Source organism: Anomaloglossus baeobatrachus, chromosome 8 (genome assembly GCF_048569485.1).
Source record: "Anomaloglossus baeobatrachus isolate aAnoBae1 chromosome 8, aAnoBae1.hap1, whole genome shotgun sequence".
NCBI classification, from domain to species: Eukaryota; Metazoa; Chordata; class Amphibia; order Anura; family Aromobatidae; genus Anomaloglossus; species Anomaloglossus baeobatrachus.
Window position 1 is genome coordinate 179,133,024 of NC_134360.1, and position 26,407 is coordinate 179,159,430.

General features: G+C 46.7%; 1 protein-coding gene across 3 annotated transcripts in view; it reads right to left on the minus strand.

Moving 5' to 3' along the window:
• Positions 1–3,549: 3,549 nt before the first annotated feature.
• Positions 3,550–26,407, minus strand: part of LOC142250140 (dimethylaniline monooxygenase [N-oxide-forming] 2-like) — a 62,169-nt gene continuing 39,311 nt past the window's right edge. For all 3 annotated transcript variants that reach the window (XM_075322251.1, XM_075322254.1, XM_075322255.1), the window contains 4 exons: positions 18,670–18,869; positions 17,161–17,516; positions 10,221–10,293; positions 3,550–4,567 (listed from right to left, as the gene is read on the minus strand). In XM_075322251.1, the coding sequence (XP_075178366.1) occupies positions 4,216–4,567; positions 10,221–10,293; positions 17,161–17,516; positions 18,670–18,869 (981 nt within the window). In that variant the 3' untranslated portion in view covers positions 3,550–4,215. The remainder of the gene's footprint in view (positions 4,568–10,220; positions 10,294–17,160; positions 17,517–18,669; positions 18,870–26,407) is intronic.

The window sequence follows — 26,407 nt, forward strand, 5'->3', positions numbered from 1 at the left end:
CTCCTCAGACCATCAGGGGGCATCCCAGCTCTGGACCAGACCACAATCAGAGAACAATAAAACTTTCAGGCTGCTTATCTATGGCCACAACAGTTTGCCCCCTTGCCATACCGATTGTGCTGCTTCACATAACTGGTTTTATTTACTGCCCCATTCTATGTCCTGTTGTGTATAAATATGTGACTCTTCAGATTTTGTGTTATACTGAGCCTGATGAAAAGACCTGCATAGTCTCGAAAGCTTGCTATTATTACCATTTTTTCACTTAGCCATTAAAAAGGTATCAACCACTGAAGACTTCAGTTCTTTTAAATAATTTTTTTGTTCTCTTCAGGCAGTCACTTTATTGTTTAGCATTTCTATATGTAAATCCCATTTCCTTTAGGTGGTATCTTACAGTTCGATCACAGACATTGACTCCAGTTTCCTCCCATTCATTCCTCATTTGTTTTGTTGTGCATTTCCTGTTTTGGAGACATATTTCTTTAAGTTTCCAGTCTTGATGTTTTGTTGTCTTCCTTGGTCTACCAGTATGTTTGCCTTTAACAACCTTCCCATGTTGTTTATATTTGGTCCAGATTTTAGACACAGCTGACTGAACAACCAACATCTTTAGCAACATTGCGTGACGATTTACACTAAGGGGTACTTTGCACGTTGCGACATTGCTACTGTGATATCATCGGTGTCAAATCGAAAGTGACGCACATGCGGCGCCAGTAACGACGTTGCAACGTGTAAAGCCTAGATGCGCCGATAAACGATCGCAAGTGACGTAAATTGGTGATCTGTGTAGTGTCGGACATTTCCATAATGTCGCACCAATAGGAGATACGATGTTGTTCCTCGTTCCTGCGGCAGCACACATCGCTGTGTGTGAAGCTGCAGGAGCGAGGAACATCTCCTTACCTGCCTCCACCGGCTATGCAGAAGGGAGAAGGTGGGCGGGATGTTTACGTCCCGCTCATCTCCGCCCCTCCGCTTCTATTGGCCGCCTGCCGTGTGACGTCACTGTGAGACCGCACAACTCACCCCCTTAGGAAGGAGGCGGGTCATCGGCCAGAGCGATAGCGCAGGGCAAGTAAGTGCGTGTGAAGCTGCCGTAGCGATAATGTTCGCTAAGGCAGCTATCACAAGATATCGCATGTGCGACGGGGGCGGGTACTATCGCGCTTGGCATCGCTATCATCGGCTAGCGATGTCGCAATGTGCAAAGTACCCCTAAGAGTTTGATAATCCTCTTTGTTTCATTTGGCATCTCTCGTGTTGGAGCCATGATTCAGGTCAGTCCACTTGGTGCAACAGGTCTCCAAAGTGTGTTCACTCCTTTTTAGATGGAAACTAACGAGCAGATGTTAGTTTTGAGAATCAAAATTTTTAGGGTGATTCCATAATTTTTTTCCTCATAATTGAGTGATTCCATATTTTTTTTTTTCCCCTGTCTGGTCTTGAAAAGTAATAGTTACTGGCTAGCACATTGTTTTCATAATTTTTTTTTTTTTACTATTTCTCAAAGCCAGAAAGTTGACATTTGAAATGATTTTAGTTTTGTGCCATGTCTGTGATTTGTTTAAAAAAAAAAAACACAAACAAAGTAAAACAACTGAATTAACATCCTCAGAGCCAGGTGATTCCATAATTTTTGCCAGGGTTATATATATATATATATATATAATATATATTTCATATCCAGAGGTTGTCTTGGTTTAGTTTATAGTAAGTGGATAATTTATGGCTTGCAGTCCTAATATCACATCTCATTTCAGGAGTTATCCATTTTCCACCAGAGGAAAGGAAGGTTACAATATAGTAGCCTAAATTGGCACAAAAACATGGTTTATAGCAGACTGGCCTATTATTAGCTAAACTGTACCCTGACACCAGGAGTGCATCTCTTTTATCAGAGACACTTCTGTGGTTCAAGATATAGTTGAAGAGATTACAAAAATTACAAAGTTACAATTAACACTATATTTGAGGTCTCAGTTAGGTACAATGTACCTTTATGCCCCATATGTATAACTCAAGTGATATACAGTTTTAAATCTTGCCATTCTTTGAATACTGGATAAAAAAAAAAAAAAAAATAATGTTACCTATTATAGTCTCCAACATTTGAGGGCACAGCAGACAGATACTAGAGAGACTACAGAGACACTGAAGCTAGCACTTCTCTGCCCCCCACCCACCCAGAATCCTCATAACATGCCTGCTAAATGAAAAAAGAAAAAAAAAAAAAAAAATATAAAACTATTGTCCCATATAATAATTTTAGTTCCTTTAACCATCTCAAGCAAAGATGACCACATACTGTATCATAATCAGGGCTTAAGTTGTTGATTGATTTAACAGATTTATGGGTTTTTCTCATAATGGAACAAGATACAAAGATGTTGATCAATTCTACACTGGATATGTTGTGATTACACAACATGAAGTAATAAAAACAATCCACTCACACTTTTCCTATTGGTACAGAAGGCAGAGATGAAGACCCTCACTGACACATGTAGAGCGGCAAAGAGTAAGATGACCAATTGTGTACATAGGCAGCAGAGCATTCCTAATGGCACATGAGAAACATATAAAGACCTCAGAGAGCATATGAGCCCCGATGAAGGCTCTGCTGTTAGCAAATAAGCCTGGCATAGTGAAGATGAAGTTTGCACCCGAGGTGACACTGATGGAGCCAGAAGAAATGCTTGCACACATGCAGCTGACAAGAAGTGGGGTAGAGTTGAGAGTCCTTTACCAATGTAGACCAGGACTTCAGTAGCACCTATCATTCCTGATTAGCAAGCTTGTTTGGAAAAAGGTTCACCAATTTCAAAAATTGGTATGAGCCTTGTCAGGCTTCTGAGCACTTTTTTCCAAAGTTGGTAATGTTCATTTCTATCTGCTAACTGTTCTCAGCTTTAATACCTTACTATTACTTTGACTGTAATAGTGGTGCTGTATGATGAGCAGCTGGGGGGGGGGGGGGAGGCGGCATTTTGTGGTGGAGCTAAAAGTTGCTATTTCATTATCCAAATAGTGGAAAATCAGTCCTCCAGCTAAAACTTGGTATTTCCTCATCTAAAAAGTTGTCTGTGGTGGAGCCAAAAATAAATCAATCCAAGGGTATGTACGCACAGTGTGTTTGCTCGTTTTTTGGGTGCATTTTTTTTTTATCTTAAAACTGCATGACTTTGCTTCCCCAGCAAAGTCTGAGTTTTTATTTTTGCTATCCACACAGTGCAGATTTATCTGAGGTGCGTTTTTGTAGTGACCACAAAGATGCAACATGTCAATTATTTCTGCGTTTTTGCCAGTGTTTTTCACCCAGGCAATGCATTGGAAAATATGCAACAACAAAAACACTTGCTTTTTTTATGCGTATTTTACCGCAAGTGCGTTTAGCAGCCAAAAACTCAAAAACACTGCATCTCACAAAAAAAAGGCAACGTGTGCACATAGCCTAAAATGTCACTGTACTCAAATTCTGTAGGTAAATATGTATTTATAGAAACTGGTTAATACTATATCTCATGAATAATTGCAAGTTAGCATATATATTTTTTTTATTAAAGTTGCTTCTGTCAACATAAGGAAAGTGGACGATTTCATGTACATTGTCAAAAGTGGCAAAAATAAGGAACATCGTAAGATCAGAAACTAAAAGGTTTCCTGTAAACAACCAGCATCTCTGTAGAGTTAAACCTAACAACTGCACTAATTAACCCAACACCTAAAAATGTGTTATCATAGATATAATTCTATTGTATATTTCCAGAAAAGTAATACTCATACAATGTGTATATTAAACTAATAACATGGGGCAATCTGCGAGGAAAACCCGAATGTCCATTTTTCAATTACGCTGCAGAGCCGCCACCAGGAGTGCCTACTTAAAATTTATTGGATTGTCAATACATACACATATTGGGTCCTCCAAATTTATATTCATTCTTTCAAAGAGTCAACTTTGTTTTAATTCCTTTGAATTTACAAGACCATTAATATAAGCCATTTTTCAAATCACTGCATGACAATGTGCACATGGAGTCTTTTGTGGAGTGTTCGGAGCTAAAACTGGATATGGAGAGTTACTGCCCAGTTTAGGTTCCAAAAACTTGAAAAAAAAAAAAAAAAAAAAAAAAACTCGGTGTGCACGTATATTAAATGCACATGGATTACAGCAGGTTATTTTGTCCAGGCAACATTAATAGTCATTGTTCAAACTCTACACATAGCCACAGCTACGAAAACTGCCAGGACACACAGAGCTCCAAGTACTTTAGTGATTGATAAGAAACTTGGCTCATCTATTTTTACAACACGAGTCTTTGTTGGCTTTAGGACGCGATCCAATGTAGTCAGGATTATTTTTCTGGCAGGACTCCACTTCCCTGGGCCAACCAATCTATAGTGCATTGGCGTACAAGGACCAAACAAGAGTGCATAGGCAAGCACAGGATCGTAAAAGAATAATGGAAAAATATTCGGCTTCACACCAATATCCGATGCCAGTTCATCCAGATATTCCACAAAATCCACTTGCAAACGGTTCTCCCTTATTGTTCCAAATCTATTAAAAAGGGGAAAGAAATAAACATCCATAATATCCTTAATCATTTTTGAAAGATGTTATTTCATATTTGTAATTTACACTTTATTTTGCAATTTTACATTACTGTATGGTGCCAGGGAGGAGCGAGCATAGGCCCATCAATGGCATAAGCTGTCATACAATCTGTCTGCAATACCAGCTATTTAATCTCTAAAGGGGGCTTTAGACGCTGCGATATCGCTAACGATTTATCGTCGGGGTCACGGTGTTTGTGACGCACATCCGGCGTAGTTAGCAACATCGCAGCGTGTGACACATACGAGCGACCTTTAACGATCACAAAAGAGACAAAAATCATTAGTTTTAGAGAGGTTGTCCAAACGCCAAAAATTGTTGTCTGGTAAGTAGCGATGTTGTTAGTCGTCCCTGCGGCATCACCCATCGCTGTGTGTGACACCACAGGAGCAACGAACATCTCCTTACCTGCCTCTACCAGCAATGCGGAAGGAAGGAGGTTTGCGGGATGTTACGTCCCGCTCATCTCCGCTCCTCCGCTTCTATTGGACGGCTGCCGTGTGACGCCGCACGACCTGCCCCCTTAGAAAGGAGGCGGATCGCCGGCAAGAGCGACGTCACAGGGCAGGTAAGTCCGTGTGACGGGTGTTAGTGATGTTGTGCACCACGGGCAGCAATTTGCCTGTGTCGCACAACAGACGGGGGCAGGTACGCTCGCTAGCGATATCGGTACCAATATCATAGCGTGTAAAGTACCCTTTAGATGTGGTCAATATTGATCATCACATCTTCAGATGAGTTTGATATTAGGAGAGGGCTCCCTTTATCATTCTATGCTCCCATCCTCGCCGGAGACTACATCTGATATACTGAATGGCAGCCCAAGGCCTTATTCACAGATTAGTATTTTTGGCAGTCACTCCATGGGGAAGACTATTCTCCTTATTTAGACCTGACAAACCAGTCTGGCTGTCAGTAAGAGGACTTATAGCTGCAATGCCCCTCTGGGAATTATTCAAATTGTCCCTCCAGTGAGGAAGGAGACGAACTCTAGCGCCACCTATTGGAAGTAGCAATCCTAAAAGTCAAATTTGGCTTTTTAAAAACGAGCAAGCCTTTTCATAAGACTTAGGATTTATTTGCCAGATCAGAATCCCAATTTGCAGACCGTGTTACGGGGTGAATGCCCCTCATTAGTGCAAAGTGTGGGTATCTGATCTGGCTTATGAGAAGCTATGTGGGGATCGCGGGGAAGACTATTCTCCTTATGGATACCTGACAAGTCAGTCTGGCTGTCAGTAAGGGGACTTATAGCTGCAATGCCCCTCTGGGAATTATTCAAATTGTCCTTCCAGTGAAGTTCAGATACCCACACTTTACACTGATGAGGGGCAATCACCCCGAAATACCGTGTCTGCAAATTGGGATTCTGATCTGGCAAATAAATCATAAGGCTACTTTCACACTACGTTTTTTTAACATGCGTCCTGAACTTTTTTTTTTTGCTGCAAAAGCAGATCCTGTTTTTTTCCAAAGAAATGCATGCAAATGCATGTGTTATTTTACAGGATCCTGTCACTTGAAACTATGGGCGGGTATTGGAGTCATGTGATTGGGAGTGAGGGGAACTGAACATGATAGAGGGAAAAAGAGAAGGGGGGGGAAAAAAGAAGGGGGGGGGGGGAAACAAAAAAAACAAAAAACACAAAACACGAGAGTGAGACATTACCACACCCATCATCACCGCACACATGCAGGCACTAACACACACACTCTGAGTGATGTCTCCGATGACAGCGCGACTCACTTCAGTTGCTCTGTGGAGCTCACAGGAGCGGCGGTGTTCTACTGCCGCTCCCATCAGCTTCATGTAGCAGAGCTGAAAGTGTTGTGGGACCTCTGGATTACATGGGACCTGGAGGGGTATTTGAGGATTTTAATAAAGTGGTGAAAGAGGGTGTTTTTTTGTCTTTATTTCAAATAAAGGATTTTTTCAGGTATATGTTTATGTACTTTCACTTACAGGTTACTCATCGGGGGTGTCTCAGACGCCTGCCATGATTAACCTAGGACTTAATGGTAGCCAATAGCTGCCACTAACTCCTTATTATCCAGATTGCCACTGCACAAGTGCAATTCGGGATGAGACGGGTATAGTCTCGGGACTGTCTCATCTAATGGATGCGGCAATACCGGGCAGCTGCTGCCTGATATTTTTAGGCTGGGGGGCTCCCCATAACATGGAGCTCCCCAGTGTGGCTTTATCTTGGCTGGTATCAAAATTGGGGGGGGGGGTGAGGGAACTGCACACTTTTTTAATTATTTATTGTACTGCACGATATAGACCCGCCCACCAGCGGCTATGATTGGTTGCAGTGAGACAGCTGTCACTCAGCGTGGGGACGTGTCTGACTGTAACCAATCATAGGTGTGCCGGTGATCGGTGAGTTTGAAAGAGGGGGGTGAGAGACAGAGAGAGAGACAGACAGATCACGCTGATTTCTGCCCAACAGGATCCGGTCTATCAGCATGCCAGCATTCACATGCGTTTCCATGCGGTATAGTCAGGTCCAGTGACAAACAGTACTTGGACGCAGCTCAAAAACTCTACAAGTAGCGTTTTTGAAAAATGTTAAAATACTGCAACTCGCTGAATCCTCTCTATACCGCACGCAAACGCATGTGAATGCATGTTGACGCGCGTCCATTACATTTTCATTTCAATGCATTTGCACTGGATCTGCTTTTGCTGCAACAAAAAAAAAAAAAAAAAAAAAAAAGACACACCACGATCAGGACGCATGTTAAACAAAAACATTGTGTAAAACCAGCCTAAGACTTATAAAAAAGGCTTGTTTAACACTAGAAGTCCCAGGAATTTCGAGCTCCATAGGGTTCCACTCGTAGAAATGTCAAATGACCCCTCTCTGGGACTTCGTGTTAAAAAGCCACATTTGACTTTTAGGATTGCTACTTCCAATAGGTGGCGCTAGAGAGTTTCCTTCCTCACTGGAGGGACAATTTGGCAGTCACTTTTCTCTCTGTATAGATTAATTTCTTAATTTGGCTTATACGTAAAGATGACACATTGACGAGTAGTGCAGTTTATATTTAATGCAGGTCTGTTTTTTTGACAAAATTCTACTACAAGTGATCAAAGAATCACATGTTTAGGTTAGATCATGAGTGTTCTAAAGGGTTTGCCTCCTGCACTTGAGGTCAATAAGCAAGATGCGTCTGGCACCACTCATTCATATGATCACATGGAAAAGAGACTTCCCCATTAACTCTAAAGGAATATAGGTGCAAAACTTCAAAAAAGCAGATCAGGAACAAAGGAGATGTGGAGCTTCCACTGCGCTGCCGACGATATGACAAATCCAAAGATGATCAAATTAAGGTGGTTTTATTCAGCGTGTTTTAAAGGGTCTCCTCATTTCATCAGGAAATCTACCAATATCCAATAATATTGGTGGATCTCTGTTATGATCTGGTAACCGTGGAAGATTACAAAAAAAAAAAAAAAAAAAAAAAAAAAAAAAAAAAAAAGTGGAAAAACACCAAGAACAAGAATAGTTGGAACCTGGACTGACCGCAATCCCCTAACTATCAGACCACACTAGAAATATCCACGGAGCGTTCCTAAACACCTAGGCGCCTCGTCACAGCCTGAGAAACTAACTACGCCTCATGGATAGAAGTGAGGAAATCTACCTTGCCTCAGAAAAGTCCCCAAAAAGGAGTAGACAGCCCTCGACAAAGATTACGGTGCTATAGGAAAACACGAAACACAGATAGGAAAAAATAGATTAAGCAAAGGCGAGGCCTGACTAACCAGATACAAAGGAAAGGACACTGGTCAGTATAAAAATCCCTGCTGAAAAAAATACCTATCTCCCGATAGTAAATGGCCCTGGAGGTCGAAAGACCTCACCTCCACTATATCAGGTTCTCTTGTAAATAATGGGAGAACAAAATACAAAAACTTATCTGCAGAAGTCTTGCTTAGGGAAACAGGGAATGAGAACTCCAAGCCAGGTTCAGACACTGGAGGAAAATGCAATTATAACCAGTACCAGCAAGACAAAAAAAAGAGTGCTCTCCTATATACACCAGGCTTGTCTGCAATAGGACTTCCTTAATTCCCAATTAACGCCATCTCCTGTCTGAGTCACAGGCTCACACTCAGCTCCAATACCATTCCTAGCCACCAGAGGGAGCTCCAAAACAGCTACCACACAGACTACATTCAAAACAGATCTTCTGATGAAGTGGGGAGACACTTCAAAACGCGTTGATAAAACCACCTAAATTTGATCATCTTCGGATTTATGTCATATCTTCGGTAGTGCAGTGGTAGCTCAACATCTTTGTTCCTGATCTGCTTCGGCTTGATAAGTGTGTGGACTCTGCAGCAGCTGGTTACGCACTTTGAATCAGTTTGTATGACAACCCCATAAAGGGGAGCACATTCCCTTATGATTTTTGCATGTTTGTTGGATAAGACCTTACTGCGCTCCCCCCGTAGATTTTCGTTATATATATATATATATATATACACGACAGCCGTTTGGTGTAAATCATGTCAACCCTTGGGAGAACCCTGTTGCAGTGATTTACACAAAACGGCTGTCATCCACATTTTCCTAGCTTCTCCCTTTTGCTCTTTTTTAGACGATGAATCAATAACGTTTGAGAAATTTTTACTTCCAAAAGATGGTGAGTGCTACTTCTATTTTTTCCATCCCATTCTGGAAGATTTGCCTCCTGCACTGGTGCCGCTCTCCTTGGAAATTTGAGGACATTTTTGATGTCTTGTGATCACTGCACACTACATCAGGCTTTACACGCTACGATATAGTTAATGAATTATCGTTGGGGGTCACGGTGTTTGTGACTCACATTCAGCTTCATTAACGAGATCGCAGCGTGTGACACTTATGAGCGACCTTAAACGATCACAAAAGCGGTCAAAATAGTTTGCCGCGGAGAGATTGTCCTGAAATAAAAATAGTTTGCTTATTAGCAATGTTGTTCCTCATTCCTGCAGCACCACACATCGCTGCGTGCGACACCGCAGGAGCGACGAACATCTCCTTACCTGCCTCCACCGGCAATGCGGAAGGAAGGTGGTGGGCGGGATGTTACGTCCCGCTCATCTTCGCTTCTATTGGATGCCTGCCGTGTGACGTTGCTGTGATGCCGAACAAACCGCCCCCTTAGAAAGGAGGCGGTTCGCTGGCCAGAGCGACGTCGCAGAGCAGTTATGTGCGTGTTACGCACGCTGCCATAGCGATAACGTTCGCTACGGCAGCGATCACCATATATCTGCCACACGACGAGGGGGGGGGGGGCTATCGCGTTCGACATCGCCAGCAAATGCTAGCGATGTCGTAGCGTGTAAAGCCCACTTAGCACTAATGTGCCACAGACCTCACTATCAGAATGAACTGTTCCATCTAACAGGAAGTGTGAATGTTGTGAGATCACCAGGGACACAGTTCTCGAAGTGTGCTTTTTGTTATTGTACTTGGCACATTAGGTACATTAAAGGAGTTATTGATAAAAACACCAATTTACTGAAACCCGAATACCCCATTAAACTCTAAACTTTATGCTTGCCTCAAATTTATCACCAAGATTAGTAATCACTTACCTTTTTGTAAAGATTTTGTTTTTCTTTGCTAGGTCAGCCATCACAGTTTTTAAGGGAGGATATGGACACAGTCCTAAAAAGGTGAAGAATGAAGATTATTATGGCATACTTGCACATTACATCGGTACATTGCAAGGCTGGAGGCTTTTGTAGCACTGGGTCCTGGCCTGGGTTCAAATCTGTCCAAGAAAAATGTCTGCAATAGTTTTGAATGTACTCCCGGGTTTCTTCCTACACTAAAGGTGGCATCACACACGCCGATATATCGTGCAATTGCACCCGCCCCCGTCGTTTGTGTGTCACGGGCAATTAGTTGCGGCGATTAGTAGGCAGCGAACACACTCTTCCTGAAGGGGGAGGGACGTTCGGCGTCACAGCGACGTCATACAGCGGCCGGCCAATAGAAGCAGAGGGGCGGAGATGAGCGGGACATAACATCCTGCCCACCCCCTTCCTTCCGCATTGCCGGCGGGACCCAGGTAAGCTGTGTTAGTCATTCCCGGGGTGTCACACGTAGCGATGTGTGCTGCCCCGGGAACAATGAACAACCGGCGCACAGAAGGAGGGGCAACATTATGAAAATGAGCGACGTGTCAACGAGCAATGATAAGGTGAGTATTTTTGCTTGTTCACCGTCGCTCGTAGCTGTCACACGCTACGATATATCAAACGATGCCGGATGTGTGTCACTTACGAGGTGACCCCACCGACATATTGTACCGTGTGACGCCCGCATTAGGGCTTGTGCTGATGCCTGTGAAACTCAGTGAAAGCATGAATCACAATGCACAAACTGTCTGGGTGGTCTCAGGCCCACCACAACCACCTAATATATGCATGCAAGGCTGTCAAGCTTGCATGTCACGCTTTCGCCAAGTTTCACAGGTGTCAGCTTGAGACCTGAGAGTGTTCACTGGAAGCTTCCACTTTCAAATTCACACCCTTAGGCTGGCTTCACACTTGCGATTAACTCGCACGAGTGCAAGAAAATCTCGCATTGCACTCGGACCAATGTTAATCAATGAGGCAGCTCCCATCTGTTATTTTTTTCTCAGTCCAAATCTGACAAAAAAAAAAACAAAAAACAAAAAAAAAAAAAAAAAAAAAAAAACTCACCAAAACGCAGCATGCTACATTTTTTTTTTTATCGCGCGTGTCCCCCCAATAAAACTATGGGTGCATGGGGAAAAGAAAAAAAAAAAAAAAAAAAAATAGATGTCACACGGACAGCACACACACCATCCTAGTGACATGTGTTTTTCTAAATACATTTATCGCATGTTGCGGAAAATACTTCAAATGAGTGAGGTCTGTCGATGTCGGTCAATTTCTGTCAGTCCGTCTCTCTGTCGGCCTCTCCGTCTCCCTGTCGTCGGTCTCTCCCTCTTCCCCCTCTCATACTCACCGGCGCGGAGCTGCATGGCTGTCACAAAGCTCCGGCGGCTTTTCCTCTTTTGAAAAAGCTGGCCGCTCATTATTCAATCTCGTATTCCCCGCTTTCCTCGCCCACCAGCGCTATGATTGTTTGCAGATAGACACGCCCCTACATTGAGTGACAGCTGTCTCACTGCAATCAATCACAGCTGCCGGTGGGCGGGTCTATATCTTGCAATAAATTAAATAAAAATTTAAAAAAAAAAAAAAACACACACACACACACACACACACACACACACACACAAAAACTGCCTGCGGTTCCCCCCAATTTTCATACCAGCCAGGGTAAAGCCATACGGCTGGAGGCTGGTATTGTCAGGATGGGGAGTGGCATGTTATGGGGAGCCCCCACCCTAAAAATATCAGCCAGAATCCGGCTGGAATTGCCGCTTCCATTAGATGCGACAGTCCTGGAACTGTACCCGGCTCATCCCGAATTGCCCTGGTGTGGTGGCAATCGGGGTAATAAGGAGTTAATGGCAGCAGCCCATAGGTGCAATTAAGTCTTAGGTTAATCAAGGCAGGCGTCCCCGAGATTACCTTCCATGATTAACCTGTAAGTTAAGACAATAAAGACAAAAACACCCAAAAATCCTTTATTTGAAATAAATGACAAAAAAAAAAAAAAAAAAATAAAAAAAAAAAAAAACACACCCTCTTTCACCACTTGATTCAAGTCCCCAAATACCCCTCCAGGTCCGACGTAATCCACAGAGGTCCCACGACGCTTTCAGCTTTGCTACATGAAGCTGACAGAGTGACCACAGACCACGACCGCTCTGTGAGCTCCCCGCAGCGACTGAAGTGAGTCACGCCATCAGCGATGACGTCACTGAGGTTACCCGCGGCCACAGATCTCAGCAGGACGACTTCAGCTGTGGCCGCGGGTCACCTCTGACGGCACCGCTGAGCGCGCAGATCACTTCAGTCACTCAAGGGATTTGTGGTCACTGGTGAGACCTTCACCGGTGACCGAAAATCAGGCCACGACACAGAGCCGTGGGATGACAATGAAGTCGGGTGAAGTTCATCTGAGTTCATTCTGACCGCGCGGCTCTGTGTCTGCTGTCAGTGGGCATGTAGTAGAGCTGAAATGGCAGATGACATAGGTGCTGAGTATAAAAACTGATAACATACACATCAAAACACGGATTGCACACGGACTACAATCATGAGAAAAATAACAGAATCGAATTGCAGTTGCATTGCACACCTATAACACTTGGACAGAGCTCATGCTAGTTTCTAGCATGTGAATCAGTCCGATTTTACACTCGCAAGTGTGACTAGCCTTAGACAGCACCACTGACATTTAGATATCTTTTGGCAGACACTGTAGAGTCATTATGACAGACACTGCATTTGGGAGTACTGTTTTAGGCCATGTGTACACTAGAAATTGTCTCAAGGAAAATCCGGACTCCAAGAATCCCACGGTAAAAATCTGCACCTAAACCGCAACGAAATCCGCATGCGGTTTTGCCGCAGGTTGGTCCCTGCGGATTTTAACCATTATCTATGGCAAAAAAGAAGTGACATGCACATTAATTCCGCAGCAAAAAAAAAAAAAAAAAAAAATATATATATATGTCGCGGGCGGAGGGGGACGCTGCGCTCTCCCACTGCTCAGGTCCGGCCGCTGCTGCTCGGTGGTGGCTTGAGCGGTGGGCCGGATCCCGGGGGGACTCGAACAGCGCTCCTCGCCCGTGAGTGAAAAGGGGGGTTTGAGTGTGGGGATTTGGTTATTGTCCGTGATGCCACCACCGCTACTCTAGACGGGGATCCTGGGAGCGGTGACTGGGAGCAGCTTTGTTGTTAGTTCTCCCCTCCGTGGGTAGGGGGTTGGTTGTCCCGGGGCCCGGTGATTGGGTAGGGGTGGATGGCAGGCGGGTTACGGGGCCTGGAGAGGTGCAGGGTCAGTGCTGTGCCGCACGGCACTGTGGTACTCACTCAGCCTAATGATGAAGACACAGTTCTCGGTAAAACACTCGGCTGGATGGACGGGTCCCACAGACGGCTGCGGTGTTGTTACTCCCTGCAGGTTGATGGTGACTGCCTTTCCCGGCACCTGTGTACGGTTGTTGGTTCTGATGGGTCCCCACCGGTAACCCGCTCCCCAGCTTGGATGTGGTCTGGAGGAGCCCTCTTCTTGCCCGCAGGCTCTGGCCCTGAGAAACTGTTGCCTTGGCAGTGGCGGTGTTTCCCTATTCTGGTTGGACTGTTGCCTTCTGTCGGGACTTAGCTGTTTGGAGACCCAGGAGGTCTCCTTCACTAACGGATTCGGCAAATTCACGGCGACTCCTAGCCTTGCCGGGGTCCGCAAGCCCCTGCCAGATGGTGCTGACCTCTTAGTGTAGCGGTCCAGTACCGCCGGGCCACCGCCCGTCCACGGTCCTCACGGTTACTCCGATAGGCCACTCCTGCAGACTGACACCACCGTCTGCCAACCTTGCTGTCTCGCCCAGGCCACACACCCGGACGCTGTCAGTCAGTTGCTCCTTCACCACTTTCCTCCTACCACTTTCACTGTCCTAGCTTAACTTTGTCTACTCCTCAACTCCTCTCAAACTAATCTGAGCTCTTTTCCCGCCTCCAGGACTGAACTCCTCGGCGGGCGGGACCAACCGCCTGGCCCACCCCCTGGTATGATCATCAGCCTCTGGAGGAAGGCAACAAGGGTTTTTGTCTGACTTCGATGTGCCTGCTGGGAGTGTGGGGTGTGTAGGGTGTTGTGCTCTGTGGCCCCTGGCTTGTCCAGGGCGCCACAAATACGCAATGTGCGCACAGCATTTTTCTTCTTTATGCCCATAGGTTTTGCTGGGGAATGACAGCAGAAATGTTAGACACATTTTCTGCAGCAAATACGTGGTAAAATCTGCAGCATGTGCACATAGCCTTAGGGTCCACATGGCTTCCTCAGGGTTAGGTAGTCATCTTGCTGTCACTGTCTCCAGGAGTTTGTTGATGAGTATTGAGTTGAGGAGAGATGCTGACTACTAGATCTAAGAATTGTGGAGCTTCAAAAAAAAAAAAAAAAAAAAAATGATATGATAATAATAAAAATAATTCCAAAAATCGTGAATGTTCCAACATAATGAAATGTTATCCTTCACATTCTCTAATCCACATGGATCCACCACTGGCCACTTCCATATTCTGTCCCAGGAAAGGAAGCTCTGACCTGATTTTTTTTTTTCCGAGGGGGGGGTGGGGGGGGGGGGGGGGGGGGTTCTTCTTAATTGATCACCACAGTATTATACACTGATGAACGAAATGGGTAACAATGTTTTGAATTTTTGAGCAAGAACATTGATAAACTGCATCAAGTTTCAGAATGCAGGGGTGTATTTTTTTAAATAAATTGCATCATGTGAGTGCCATGACAGGTGTAAGAACCGGAAATTTAGTCCATCTATGACGCCCCTGGACTATCAGGTCGTCACAGGGTACTGCACACTCTTCCGTTAGTGCAGTATTCAAATCCCTCATGGTTCTGGGTCCCCATCTTACAGTGCTGCCTCCAACAGCAAATCAAATCCTATGAACACCCTGCACCACACCCAGACACACCAGTGGGCGGCTCGAGCTTAATAGGGTCGCCCACCTGAGTGTCAGGAGAGAGGGTCAGTGAAGAGAATGAAGTGAAGAGAAAGGAGTGAGGTGGAGGAAGCAGGGAGCTGTGGCTCCCGAGAGTAGCTGTCTAGGTTTCAGGCGGTGTCTGGGCCTAGAAGAGTCGGACCCCCGGTCACAGGGGGATTGAGGCTAGGTGCCAAGAGGACGGTCAGCAGCCTAGTCCTATCACCGGTCCAGGACCGAAGTTACGGCGGAGTACATAGACCCTAGGTCGGGGAGAAGCGGCAGGCAACCCGGCAATTCACCTGAGGAGAGCGGTGCCTTTATGGACTGTTCCCACTAGCTCTATAATCGAGGCACTAGCGCAATGAGGGGGGGGGGGGGGGGGGGAATAGGGCCTTCCACATATGCAGCCCACAAGATCCCAAGCGTGAGACCTGAGAGCAGGCTCCCCAACTTAGCCACAGTGGGAAGTGGGGCCCGGCACGTTCCAAACTACCGGGCCACTTCAGTAAATCAAAACTTTGTGCCAGGAGGCAGGTCACAGCACACCAGGCAGCACTGCAGGGGACGGGACCCGGACAAGCTCCCCGAAAGGCAGCGGCATCAGAGACTTGGTTTACCCGGTTGTCAGCGTCTGCTTATTGGCTGAGTGAGTACATGAGTGATCTCCAAGTCTCGGCACCTAGTATAATCTTCCAGAGCTCCAGGACCTACCCCTACCCGTAGAGGTGACCACCATCTGGCTGCCCTATTCCATCACCCTGGGTACTCCCAACAACGGCAGCGGTGGTATCCCCAATTACTGCATACCACGGGTGGAGTCAGGAACTATCATCCCCTTGTAAATACCCCCTTTAACTTTAGAGTGTGGCCCCGAGAATGGAGACCTTCGAGCCATGAACGGAGATTGCCCACGGAGCCGAGCGGCTCGATACGCTGCGGGGCGGCAGAAATCCGTCCATTCAAAAGCCAAGCGGTGGACCCCCAGCCAAATATCGTAGTCAACTACTCAGCTCATCACAAGGTCTATCAGTTCTTGAGTGAAAAGAATGACAGTGGAAGCGGCTAATAAGATTAGTAGTGAGGTATCAAGCGATCATGCCAGCACCATGCAACGCACGATACACAAGTCTGGAATAGTGGCCCGGAAAAAAAAAAACAAAAAAAAAAAACAAGTGAGGAAGCGTCAACCTTAATATTGGCATAATAAGCGGGTGCATATGTCTGGAAGATATGCGCTCGTGTCAAGGACAGTGAACCTAGCCTTAACTACACTTAAGGCCGCTTTACACACTGCGATATCGGTACAGATATCGCTAGTGTGGGTACCCGCCCATATCTGTTGTGCGACACGGGCAAAATCGCTGCCCGTGGCGCACAACATCGCCCAGAGCAGTCACTCATACTTACCTGCCTAGCGACGTCGCTGTGACCGGCGAACCGCCTCCTAAGGGGGCGGTTTGTTCAGCGTCACAGCAGCGTCACTGAACCACCGCCCAATAGAAGCGGAGGGGCGGAGATGAGCGGGACGTAACATCCCGCCCACCTCCTTCCTTCTGCATAGCGGCCGGGAGGCAGGTAAGGAGAGCTTCCTCGTTCCTGCGGCGTCACACGGAGCATTGTGTGCTGCCGCAGGAACGAGGAACAACTTCGTTACTGCTGCAGTAACGATATTTGAGAATGGACCCCCATGTCACCGGAGCGATTTTGCACGTTTTTTGCGACGATGCAAAAAAAAAAAAAAAAAAAAAAAAAAAAAAAAAAAAAAAAAAAAAAAAAAAAAAAATCGCTCATAGGTGTCACACGCAACGGCATTGCTAATGCGGCCGGATGTGCGTCACCAATTCCGTGACCCAACGACTCCGCATTAGCGATGTCGTAGCGTGTAAAGCCCCCTTAAGTTAGTCATGCAATTCCTTCACATTACCTTTGAAAACTCTGGTTAGCCAGCGTCCCTGTAGTTCAGATGTTGGCATAATGGGTCCAATTGGTTGAATAAGGCCCAACATGCCCAGTGTTGGCTTTTCAAGGGCAGGTGGAATAATATGTTTGTATAGGTGTATGTTGTTTTTTTCCATTTTGATGACCGATTCATCCAAGAATGGAAAAGAAAAGTTATATCCTGTGGCAAATATCACAACATCAATGTTGTCCTCAACAGACCCATCATCAAATTTTGCAGCAGTTTCAGTGAAATCCAACACAGATGGTTTTACCACTACAAAACCACACAGTATACGGCTTGGCAGCTCATCATTAAGCAAAGGCTCTTTAAATTGTGTCCTGCAAATAAGAGGAGAAAAAAAAAAACCAAAAAAAAAAAAAAAAAAAAAAAACACACGTCTGGTTATCAACTGAAATTTAAAATTAGATATTAAATTTTGAGCAGAAAGAAAAAAGTAATTCAGATGTATCAGATGACATTGTTGAGAATCCTTAAGCTATGGCAGCATTGTGAACTTTACATTATTGGGGGGGAGGAGAGGGTTGGGTGAAACAATATGTTTATTATGCTCTCGGGTGCGTGAAGATCCCAGAGCACAATAATGCATATTTGAATAACAGATTGAATAGCAAATGTGCAAATTTGATTTTTTTTGCAGATTTTTTATTCTGCCTGTTTTACAATCCATTCGACCTATGGATGTTCTGTATGGAACAGTGGCACAGTGTTGGGAAGGGAGAGTGGTGGGCTGCACAGGAGGTCCTGGGACCACGAGCTCTGTTCCAGAGTTTGCCCGTGCCTCAGGAGGAATCCTCCATTGTGTCCTATGGGCATGACTGCAGGAGAGGGGACCATAGAAGTCAGACTCAGCTGCTGAAGGAATATTGCCCAGGGCAAGTGCTGGACACAAGGTTAGTCTGTTGAGCAGTGGCAGCAGAATGGTGACACAGGAGAAAGTGGCATGTCTGTCCTAGGAAGGTTATTATGAAGATTGAATTGTGTGTTATGAAGGGGTCTCCCAGAAAGCTTGTATGCTGAATAAAGAAGTTAAAGTTTGAGTTCAAGGAAAACGGTTTGTGGTGTGTTGCCCAAGTACAATGTATATCGCTGACCGGCGATGGGGTGGCGGACGAGCCATCGAAGGTGCAAGTAAGTTTCGCACCACCCAGCCGGGGCACAACACATGCACAACACTAGAGTGATAAAAGGGAGTGGAGCATAGACGGCCAGCACACTGCTCCCCCTTCATTAACGTAACCTTGTGAGGGGGGGGGGAACCTTTTGCCATGTGTTATTTGACATTTAGTATAAAATGAGCAAGCATAAAAATTTGAAACCAATTTTGTGAGATTTTAATTAAATAACTTAGTTGGTTTCTTAAATCTCTACCAGATAGATATTATAGAAAAAAAAAAAAAAAATTATAGGATAGGCAGAGAGTCAGATTGTCCATGACTAAATATATTATTGCTTCAGAAATAAAAATTGTACCGATCAACAGGTAGAAGCCCATAGTTCACATGGCTAAACCAGGTGTTCATCTTCGTCTCAGTCAAACGTGCAACAATGGACATTGGGAGACTGTTCCTTTTGAACGTCTCAAATCGTGTATCATAACAGACATCCCATGGGTATCCCTGATCATACACGCGGCTCATCACCCATGCCCCTCTCCTGGTACTGAGAAAAACCTGCAAAGAAAAGAAAAAACAAATATAAACAGTGCCTAGATCCATCCTGTCCTTGCACAACTCTGCGTCACTGACATCTTTACTAGTGATGAGTGAGCACTCCCATGCTTGGGAGCTCGGTACTCGTAACAAGCAGGTTGGACTCTCGGATGAGTGCGACTCAAGTACAGAGTATGATGGAAGGCAATTGGGAACACTAGTATTTTTCCGGAAGAATTTCTGGAAAAAGCTCAAGTTCCCCATTCACTTCCATTACACTTGGCACAAGATTTGAGCCTGTCCAAGCGTCCGACTTGCTGGTTACGAGTACCGAGCACCCAAGTGTGCCACCCCGACGTCAGCAGTTGGGCTGCTTGGATCCGGATCCGCAGTGGCTCGAGGGGTTTCCGGACCCAGGGGGTCACGCGGACACTCAGAAAAAGGGGATGTATATGTACGGGGATTGTTGTAGATCGTGGGCGGCGTCACCCACGGTGTGTGGTAATATGGAGTACCACCGCTGCTGTTGGAGAGCACCGGCGATGGATTGGCAGCAGGTTGTTAAAGGGAACCTGTCAGCAGAAATTTCACAATAAACCTAAAAGATTCCCCTTCTGCAGCTCCTGGGCTGCATTCTATAAAGGTTCCTGTTGCTATTGTGCCCACTTTGAGACCTAAATAAATACTTTATAAAGTCTTACCTTTTTGTATGCAAATTTTTTTTATGGTCACGGGCTGTCTTGTGTCAGTTATTCGCCTCCTGCCGCTTTACGCCATCCCCCATTGCTTATTTCCATACATGAGGACGCCGCCGCCCAGTGCTCCCGAGGTCTCACGTATGCCCAGTGGCACTATCGCGGGACAGCACTGTGTAAAGCGTGACCACTGGTGAGGCGATTGCGCAGGCGCGAGATTATGGGCGGTGCTGTGATTGTCATCAGCAGTGTCATCCAAGAACCCGACCATAATCTCGCGGCTGCAGTAATAGGTGACGTGGGTTCACATGGCCAGTGCTAGCGCATAACGGTGGATGCAGAGGGAAAAGCGCGGACATGAGATTATGGGCAGGTACTTGGACGACAATCAGCTGAGTCCTTTTGTAAACCAAAGCCGAATGCTGGGAGCCTTTTGGAGGGGTGTGCTAGTCCCACACCCGGGCTGACAGGGCAGGAGCCCTTCCTCCTGCACTGTTTCTCTGGATCTCTGCTGTTGGTACCGGCGGGCTCCAACCCTACCCTGGTCCACTCTGGATCTCCTGCGACTGTACTCCCTTCGCCTTTGGCCCTGCCCTGCCGTCTACCACCTAGCCCTTTGCAGGTGCTGCTGTAGTCCAAAGGCTCCGACCCCTGACTACACTTCACTGACTGCTCAGCACCACACGACTGTCCCTTTCCCCATCTCCAGCACTTCTCTGCCTTGATCCCTCCCCTCGCACCTCAGGACCCCTAGGTGGGCGCTCCCATCCGCTTGGTCCCGCACACAGGTGTGTCCCTATTACCATGGGTGGTGGGGCACTAGGGTTTGTGGCTGATGGAACCCGGTGTAGCGAGATGTTATGTGGAGTGTTAAATCCCAAGGAGGAGGCGATTCCTGCACCCTTGGTGGAGGGCACAGTCATCTGTGACTCCCAGGTTTTGCCAGGGCGTCACAAGCATGGTAGTGCTTGCTCATCATTAGACTAACTATGCACAAATTTGGAGAGACCATTCCATTAAGCCTGACAGTGAAATTTTTAAGCAAATCAATAAACTTTTAAAGTGACAAAAGCGAGGAAATTTCAGAAATCTCATGCACACAATTGTTTTTTCCCTGATTGAAATGGAAAACTGCTGCATGTCAATCCTTTCAGCTTTTTTGCAGTGTTTTTCACTATAAAAAGCAGTAAGTGGGAAAATGCAACTGCTGCTTTTTTGATGAATGTGATGTGATCTACCCAAATAACACATTGTACCGAAAACCGCGAAAAAAAAAAACCCCCAGCAAAACCCACTTTATAAGCAGCTTTTTTTTTTTTTTTAAAACTGCCAAGAGAACAGGTTTACCTACAGAAAAAAAAAAAAAAAAAAAAAAAAAAGCAGTGTGAACATAGCCTAACTCTTTGGCGCGTTGTGGTGTTGTAGATTTTCTGCACCCATTAGGTAAATTAGGTTACCTGTGTGGGGGTTTTTTTGTATTGATGCCACACTTAGTAGAACTGACTAGAAAAGAATATTTGTAACATTCTGCAACGCTGGACATTTTCCTATGATTTGCTCATCACACCTCTGACCCTGCTGGTCTAGGCTTTCCAGTCTAGTGCCTGGGCTGAACTTGTGAATCAACAATTCTACAACTCTAAGCACTTTTCCTCCAAATAGCAACAAAATCTTTATAGACATACGATGTACCAAACACAATACAGTATAGCATCAATATTCAAATGAGGCTGGAAGTGCACTGATAGGGGGTGTTGCGTTCACCTACAGCATCATTCTCAGGTGTTATATACACACCAGAATATATGAAAAAACAGATTTGTCAATATAAAATACTGCTTGATTTGGTAATTTAAATAATTTTGTAAAACTATAATATAAAAATTTATTTACACACAGCAAGAGTTTTGGGGTCACTCAGACAATTTTGTCTTTTACATTAGTGAAGGGGGGGGTTCCCTTCAAAAATAAGGAAATATCTAGGTGACCCCAAACTTCTGAACTGTAGTATGTTGAGGGGCACTGCAGCCAAAATTTGAGATGCTGCCACCTGACTGCGGGCCCCCTATGCTAATTTTAGGTGGTTTCTCCCCCTGGAAAGACTCACCAGATACCCCCCCCCTCCCGGCTCCTGTGGTATGATCTGCTCTGATATAAGTCACTGCGTTGCCCAGCTTCCGGTCTCTTTGTTCCTGGACCCGGACCTGTTTCCCACCCTCCCTCCCTTTTGTTTTATGAGTTTTGTGGAGTGTCTCTGTGTTAAGTCGCAGCAGCGGAAGGGGTAGGAAAAGTGGTGGTGAAATACCCGCACCGGACGGCGGCGGAAAATTTCCCAAAACCCCATGGTGTTGGCTGGTAATGCCTAATTTGAAAGCTGCGACCATAATTTATGCCAAAGTAAAAGATGAGTGTTTTTTCCCTATGCCTCTCCATAAGTGGAAAATAAAAAGTAATTTAATTTATAAAGAACTGTGTGGTGTCTTTCTAGGGGGGAAAAGGTGGTGTTTGGGTCATGGATTGGATATAATATAATATAATATAATATAATATATAATATATATAGCTCAAAAAAATAAAAGGTAACACTAACAACAAAATGGTATTTTAGTGTTTCCCTTGTTTGAGCAGTATAATACATACACAGTATGATCCCTCCACAAACTCCCATTTAAGTTATGAGCCCCCATAACCATAGCCAATACATTAGCATCTCCATAGCTAATACATTAGCATCTAAACAGTCTCCTATATACTTATATATTTCTGAGCCATCTATACACAGTAAGCACCTCATATAGCTGCCTATATATTATGAGCTGTCGCTGGTCCCCTAGTGCTCTGACACACACACACACACACACACACACGTCTGCTGTGTCCCACGCTGATTGTTGGAAGACTATGGAGCCAGCAGCACCAGATGCAAATAGTTGTGGCAATGGGAAGCAGAAGGGGGGGGGGGGGCAGCATGTTGCGCTGTAGCTCAATGTCATTGACATGTCTCCTACTCCCAGGACTATGATGTAGGGTGGCATGGTATCCCGTACTCTCCCCATCCCTCCCCCTTTTGCCTTCCCGGTATTGCCTGACTATCCCTGATGGAGCCTTGATTCCATGCATTTTGGTGGCACCTTAGAGGACCACCCATCTGGTTATAGAGAACCTTCACTGGCTCCTCTTATTAGTTTTGTGACATTTTATTATGTCACTCCTCCTCATGCTTGTAAGGGGGTTGCACGTCAGTTTATTTTATTTATTTTGATATTGTTGCATATAATTACTTTACCAGTATGTTATAAATTATCATCATGTGTGTTTACTATTGTGCCTAATGGTTGGATATATTATACTACTTGTATTTTGCTGCTTCATTAAGGGGTTGGGCGGTGGTTGCATGCCATGTTATTGGGTGTGTTTTTAGTGTTTTATTGCTACACATAAAAGGTTGCCTTTTATTATATTATATATTTGTTGTGCTCCCCATTTTGTTGTTTTACATCATTGCTCTCTTGCTGCATGGGTGAGCACCCGTTCTTATATACACAAGTAAGTGTCGACGGTGCACCCATTTTTTTTTCTTGTTAGTAACTCCATGTACTCTAACACCATAGTGTTAGATCGATTTGGAAGTGGAACCAGTAGTACGACTATTTCTCCTTGGTTTTCTACACAACAATGTGAGGCCACATTATGCCTGTGTGATGCCCTGGGCAAGCCAGGGGTCACAGGTCATAACACCACATGCACCCCACATTCCCTGCAGGTACACCGAGGTCAAAACTAAAATACTTGTTGCCTTCCTCCAGGGGCTGGTGTCCACACCAGGGGGTGGGCCAGGCAGTTGGCTCCGCCCACCGAGGAGTTCACAGCCCTGGAGGTGGTAAAACCTGGCAGATGAGTGTTAGAGTTCAAAGTGTGAGGAGTAAACAGTGAAGGAGAAGGAGGAAAGTAGAAAGTGAAGAAAGTGACAGCAAGAAGCCTGAAGTTAGTCCGGGTGTGTGCCCCGGACTGAGACAGCAAGGTTGGCAGACGGCGGTGACCGTCTGCAGGAGAGATTGCTCGGAGGTTGCCGAAAGGACCATGGACGGGTGGTGACCCGGCAGTACCGGAGCGGTATACAAACAGTCAGCACCAGGGCAGGGGCCTTTCGGATCCCGGCAAGGCTAGGAGTCGCCATAATTTGCCAAATCCGTCAGTTAAGGGAACGACTGTCTCCCAACAACCAAGTCCCGATTGAAGGCAACAGTCCGACCGTGAAGGGGAGACACCGCCACGGCACCAGTTTCCCAGGGCCAGCGCCTGCGGGCAAGAGAGGGGCTCCTCCGGCTCATATCCAAGCTGGGGAGCGGGTTACCGGTGGGAATCCATCGCTACCAACAGACTACACATAGGTGCAGGGAAGAGACCGTCACCGTCAACTGCAGGGAACATCCGCACTGTAACCGTCCGAGGGACCCATCCAACCAGCCGTTTGTTTACCGAGAACTGTGTCGTGTTTACTGGCTGAGTGAGTACTTCCGTGCTGTGCAGCACAGCGCTGCCCCTGCACCTCCACAGGCCTATAACCCGCCTGTCCACCATCCCAACCCCATCACTGGGCCCCGGGACCACCAATCCCCTACCCACGGAGGGGCAATTCAACAACTGGCTGCTCCATACCACCACCCTTGGGATCCCCAGCCAGAGCAGCGGTGGTGTCCACATAATCACCACAACCGTGGGTGGCGTCACGGACAATAAACAATCCCCACAACCAAACCCCTTTCACTCACGGGCGAGGAGCGCCGCTAGAGTCCCCGGGATCCGGCCCATCGCTCGAGCCACCGAGCAGCGGTAGCCGGACCCGAGCAGTGGGAGAGCGCGGCGTCCCCTCCTCCGCCCGCGACACGTGCGCTTGTGTGAGCAGCTTACGTGACGCCCTGGCAAAACTAGGTAGTCACAGTTAGGCCCTGGCATAACACCTTCCCTCACTAAGAAACACACAGCCAACCAGAAAACCCTAGTCACCCCCCTTAGGGAAAGATAGACACACCAGTGGGCGTAACTAGGCAGTTGGAACACGCCCACCAAGGGGTCCATACAGCCCGGGGAGGGAAAACAGTCAGAGCAGTCGAGTTAAGTCTGTAGTTCAGTTTGGACAGGAGTGTGGGCTGGAGCTAGGGGTAGCTCCAGCAGTGAAGTCCAAGTTGAACGGTACCAGGGTAGGAACCCTGGTGCCACTGGCTAGGAGGCAGACGGTAGTCTCCATCAGCAGGAGACGGGAAGACGGCTTTGTGGAACAGAGGTGGACAGGGACAGGGTTGTAGCCTGCCAGTACCGACACGGGGAACCGACCTGGAAACCATAGCACAAAGGAATGGGGGGGGGGGGGTACTTTAACCCTGAAGCCAGGACCAGAACCAACTGGAACTGGTTAATTAACCGATTGAGGCCAGGACTAGAGGTCCTGTCCCACCCAAAGTCCCTCATAGAAGACAACAGCCCACAAGATTAGGGATGAGATATCACTGCCAGGGCCCATAGATCCCATGGGCCAGCGTCTGCGGGCACGGTTCCTTAGGCCACATCCAGCCGGGAGCGGACTCCTGAGTTTCACACTAGGAAACTCCATCTTACATACAGCAGTGCAGGAGAAGGATAGAGACCACCAGCCAGGTGGGGGACCAGAACGCAACCGGCCGCGGCACTGGCCACCATCAGCTTGGTTTACCAGATACTTGTGTGTTTTACTAACTGTAAGTGTGGCGCCCTAGGACCTGGTCGCCACAACGGCATTGCCCTCCTGAGGGTTAATGCTGAGCCTGGAGGTAAATGGGGAAATCTACTGGCCAGTAAGTTAACATCCACCGCAGTTTCTCCCTCAGGCCAGTAGGGGGGAGCTCTGAACCTGAAGTTTCAGGGAGCTTCCTTAAGCCTGACCTGGGGGAGGAGTTAGTTAGTCTGTAGGGAGCAGCAGAAGTGAACAGACACAGAGTGAGCTGTCCTGTGAATCTGGGGCCTAGAGCTGGAGCAGTTTGGCCCAGAGAAGCAGGAGTAGCTGAGAGGCAGCAGAGAGACTCGGACATCGGAGTCTGTGGTTGCCAGGGTATAAAATCCGTCCCTGGTAGCCGAATCCGAAGGGCAGGGGAGCTGCAAGCCCCTGGCCCAGACACATCCAAGGTACAGCTGCAGCATCAGGGCCCGGTGTGGACCCCAGCGGAGAAGCACCAGGGAGTGGGCCTGCGCAGCCACCTACAGAGGGAAGGGACGTGCTATTGGTCCCAGCAGCGAAGAGGGCCATTGCTGGATTCAGAGAAGCAGGGTCCTATCATCACCAAGAAAGGTACAGGAGTAGGCCTCATACTCAGCTGGCCAGAAAGATCACCCCAAGTACTTCCAGGCCGACCGGATCCCCATCACCACCTGTAACGGTCTCCCAGGACTGGACTGTTCCCAGAGTAAAAGAGGAAAAGGTAAAGAGACTGTTGTTTGTGCCTGGTTCTTTCCTCGCCTGTCGGCCCTGCACCGTGTTAGTCACACAGCACCAACTGTGCCCCGGGCATTGCTCCACCTGTGGGGAGCAGTACCATCATAGCTGCCATAATATCATCCCGGAGGCCTCACACAGCAGCGGCGGCTTATTAGCCGCATACCACAGGTGGCGTCACGAACACAACCATTAACAAGCAAGCCACATATTCTACTGACACCCACCAGGGCCACGGAGCCGGGCCCAGCCACCACTGACTACCACCGGACTAGTCCAGCCCGGCACCGGGTGTCCCATAGCCCTGGGGTGGGCGAGTCAACTTTTGGCGTCACGAACAGGATTTCGTGCCCGGTCCCACCGGGTACTGTGCGCCTGCCGGAATTGTGCTTAAAAGA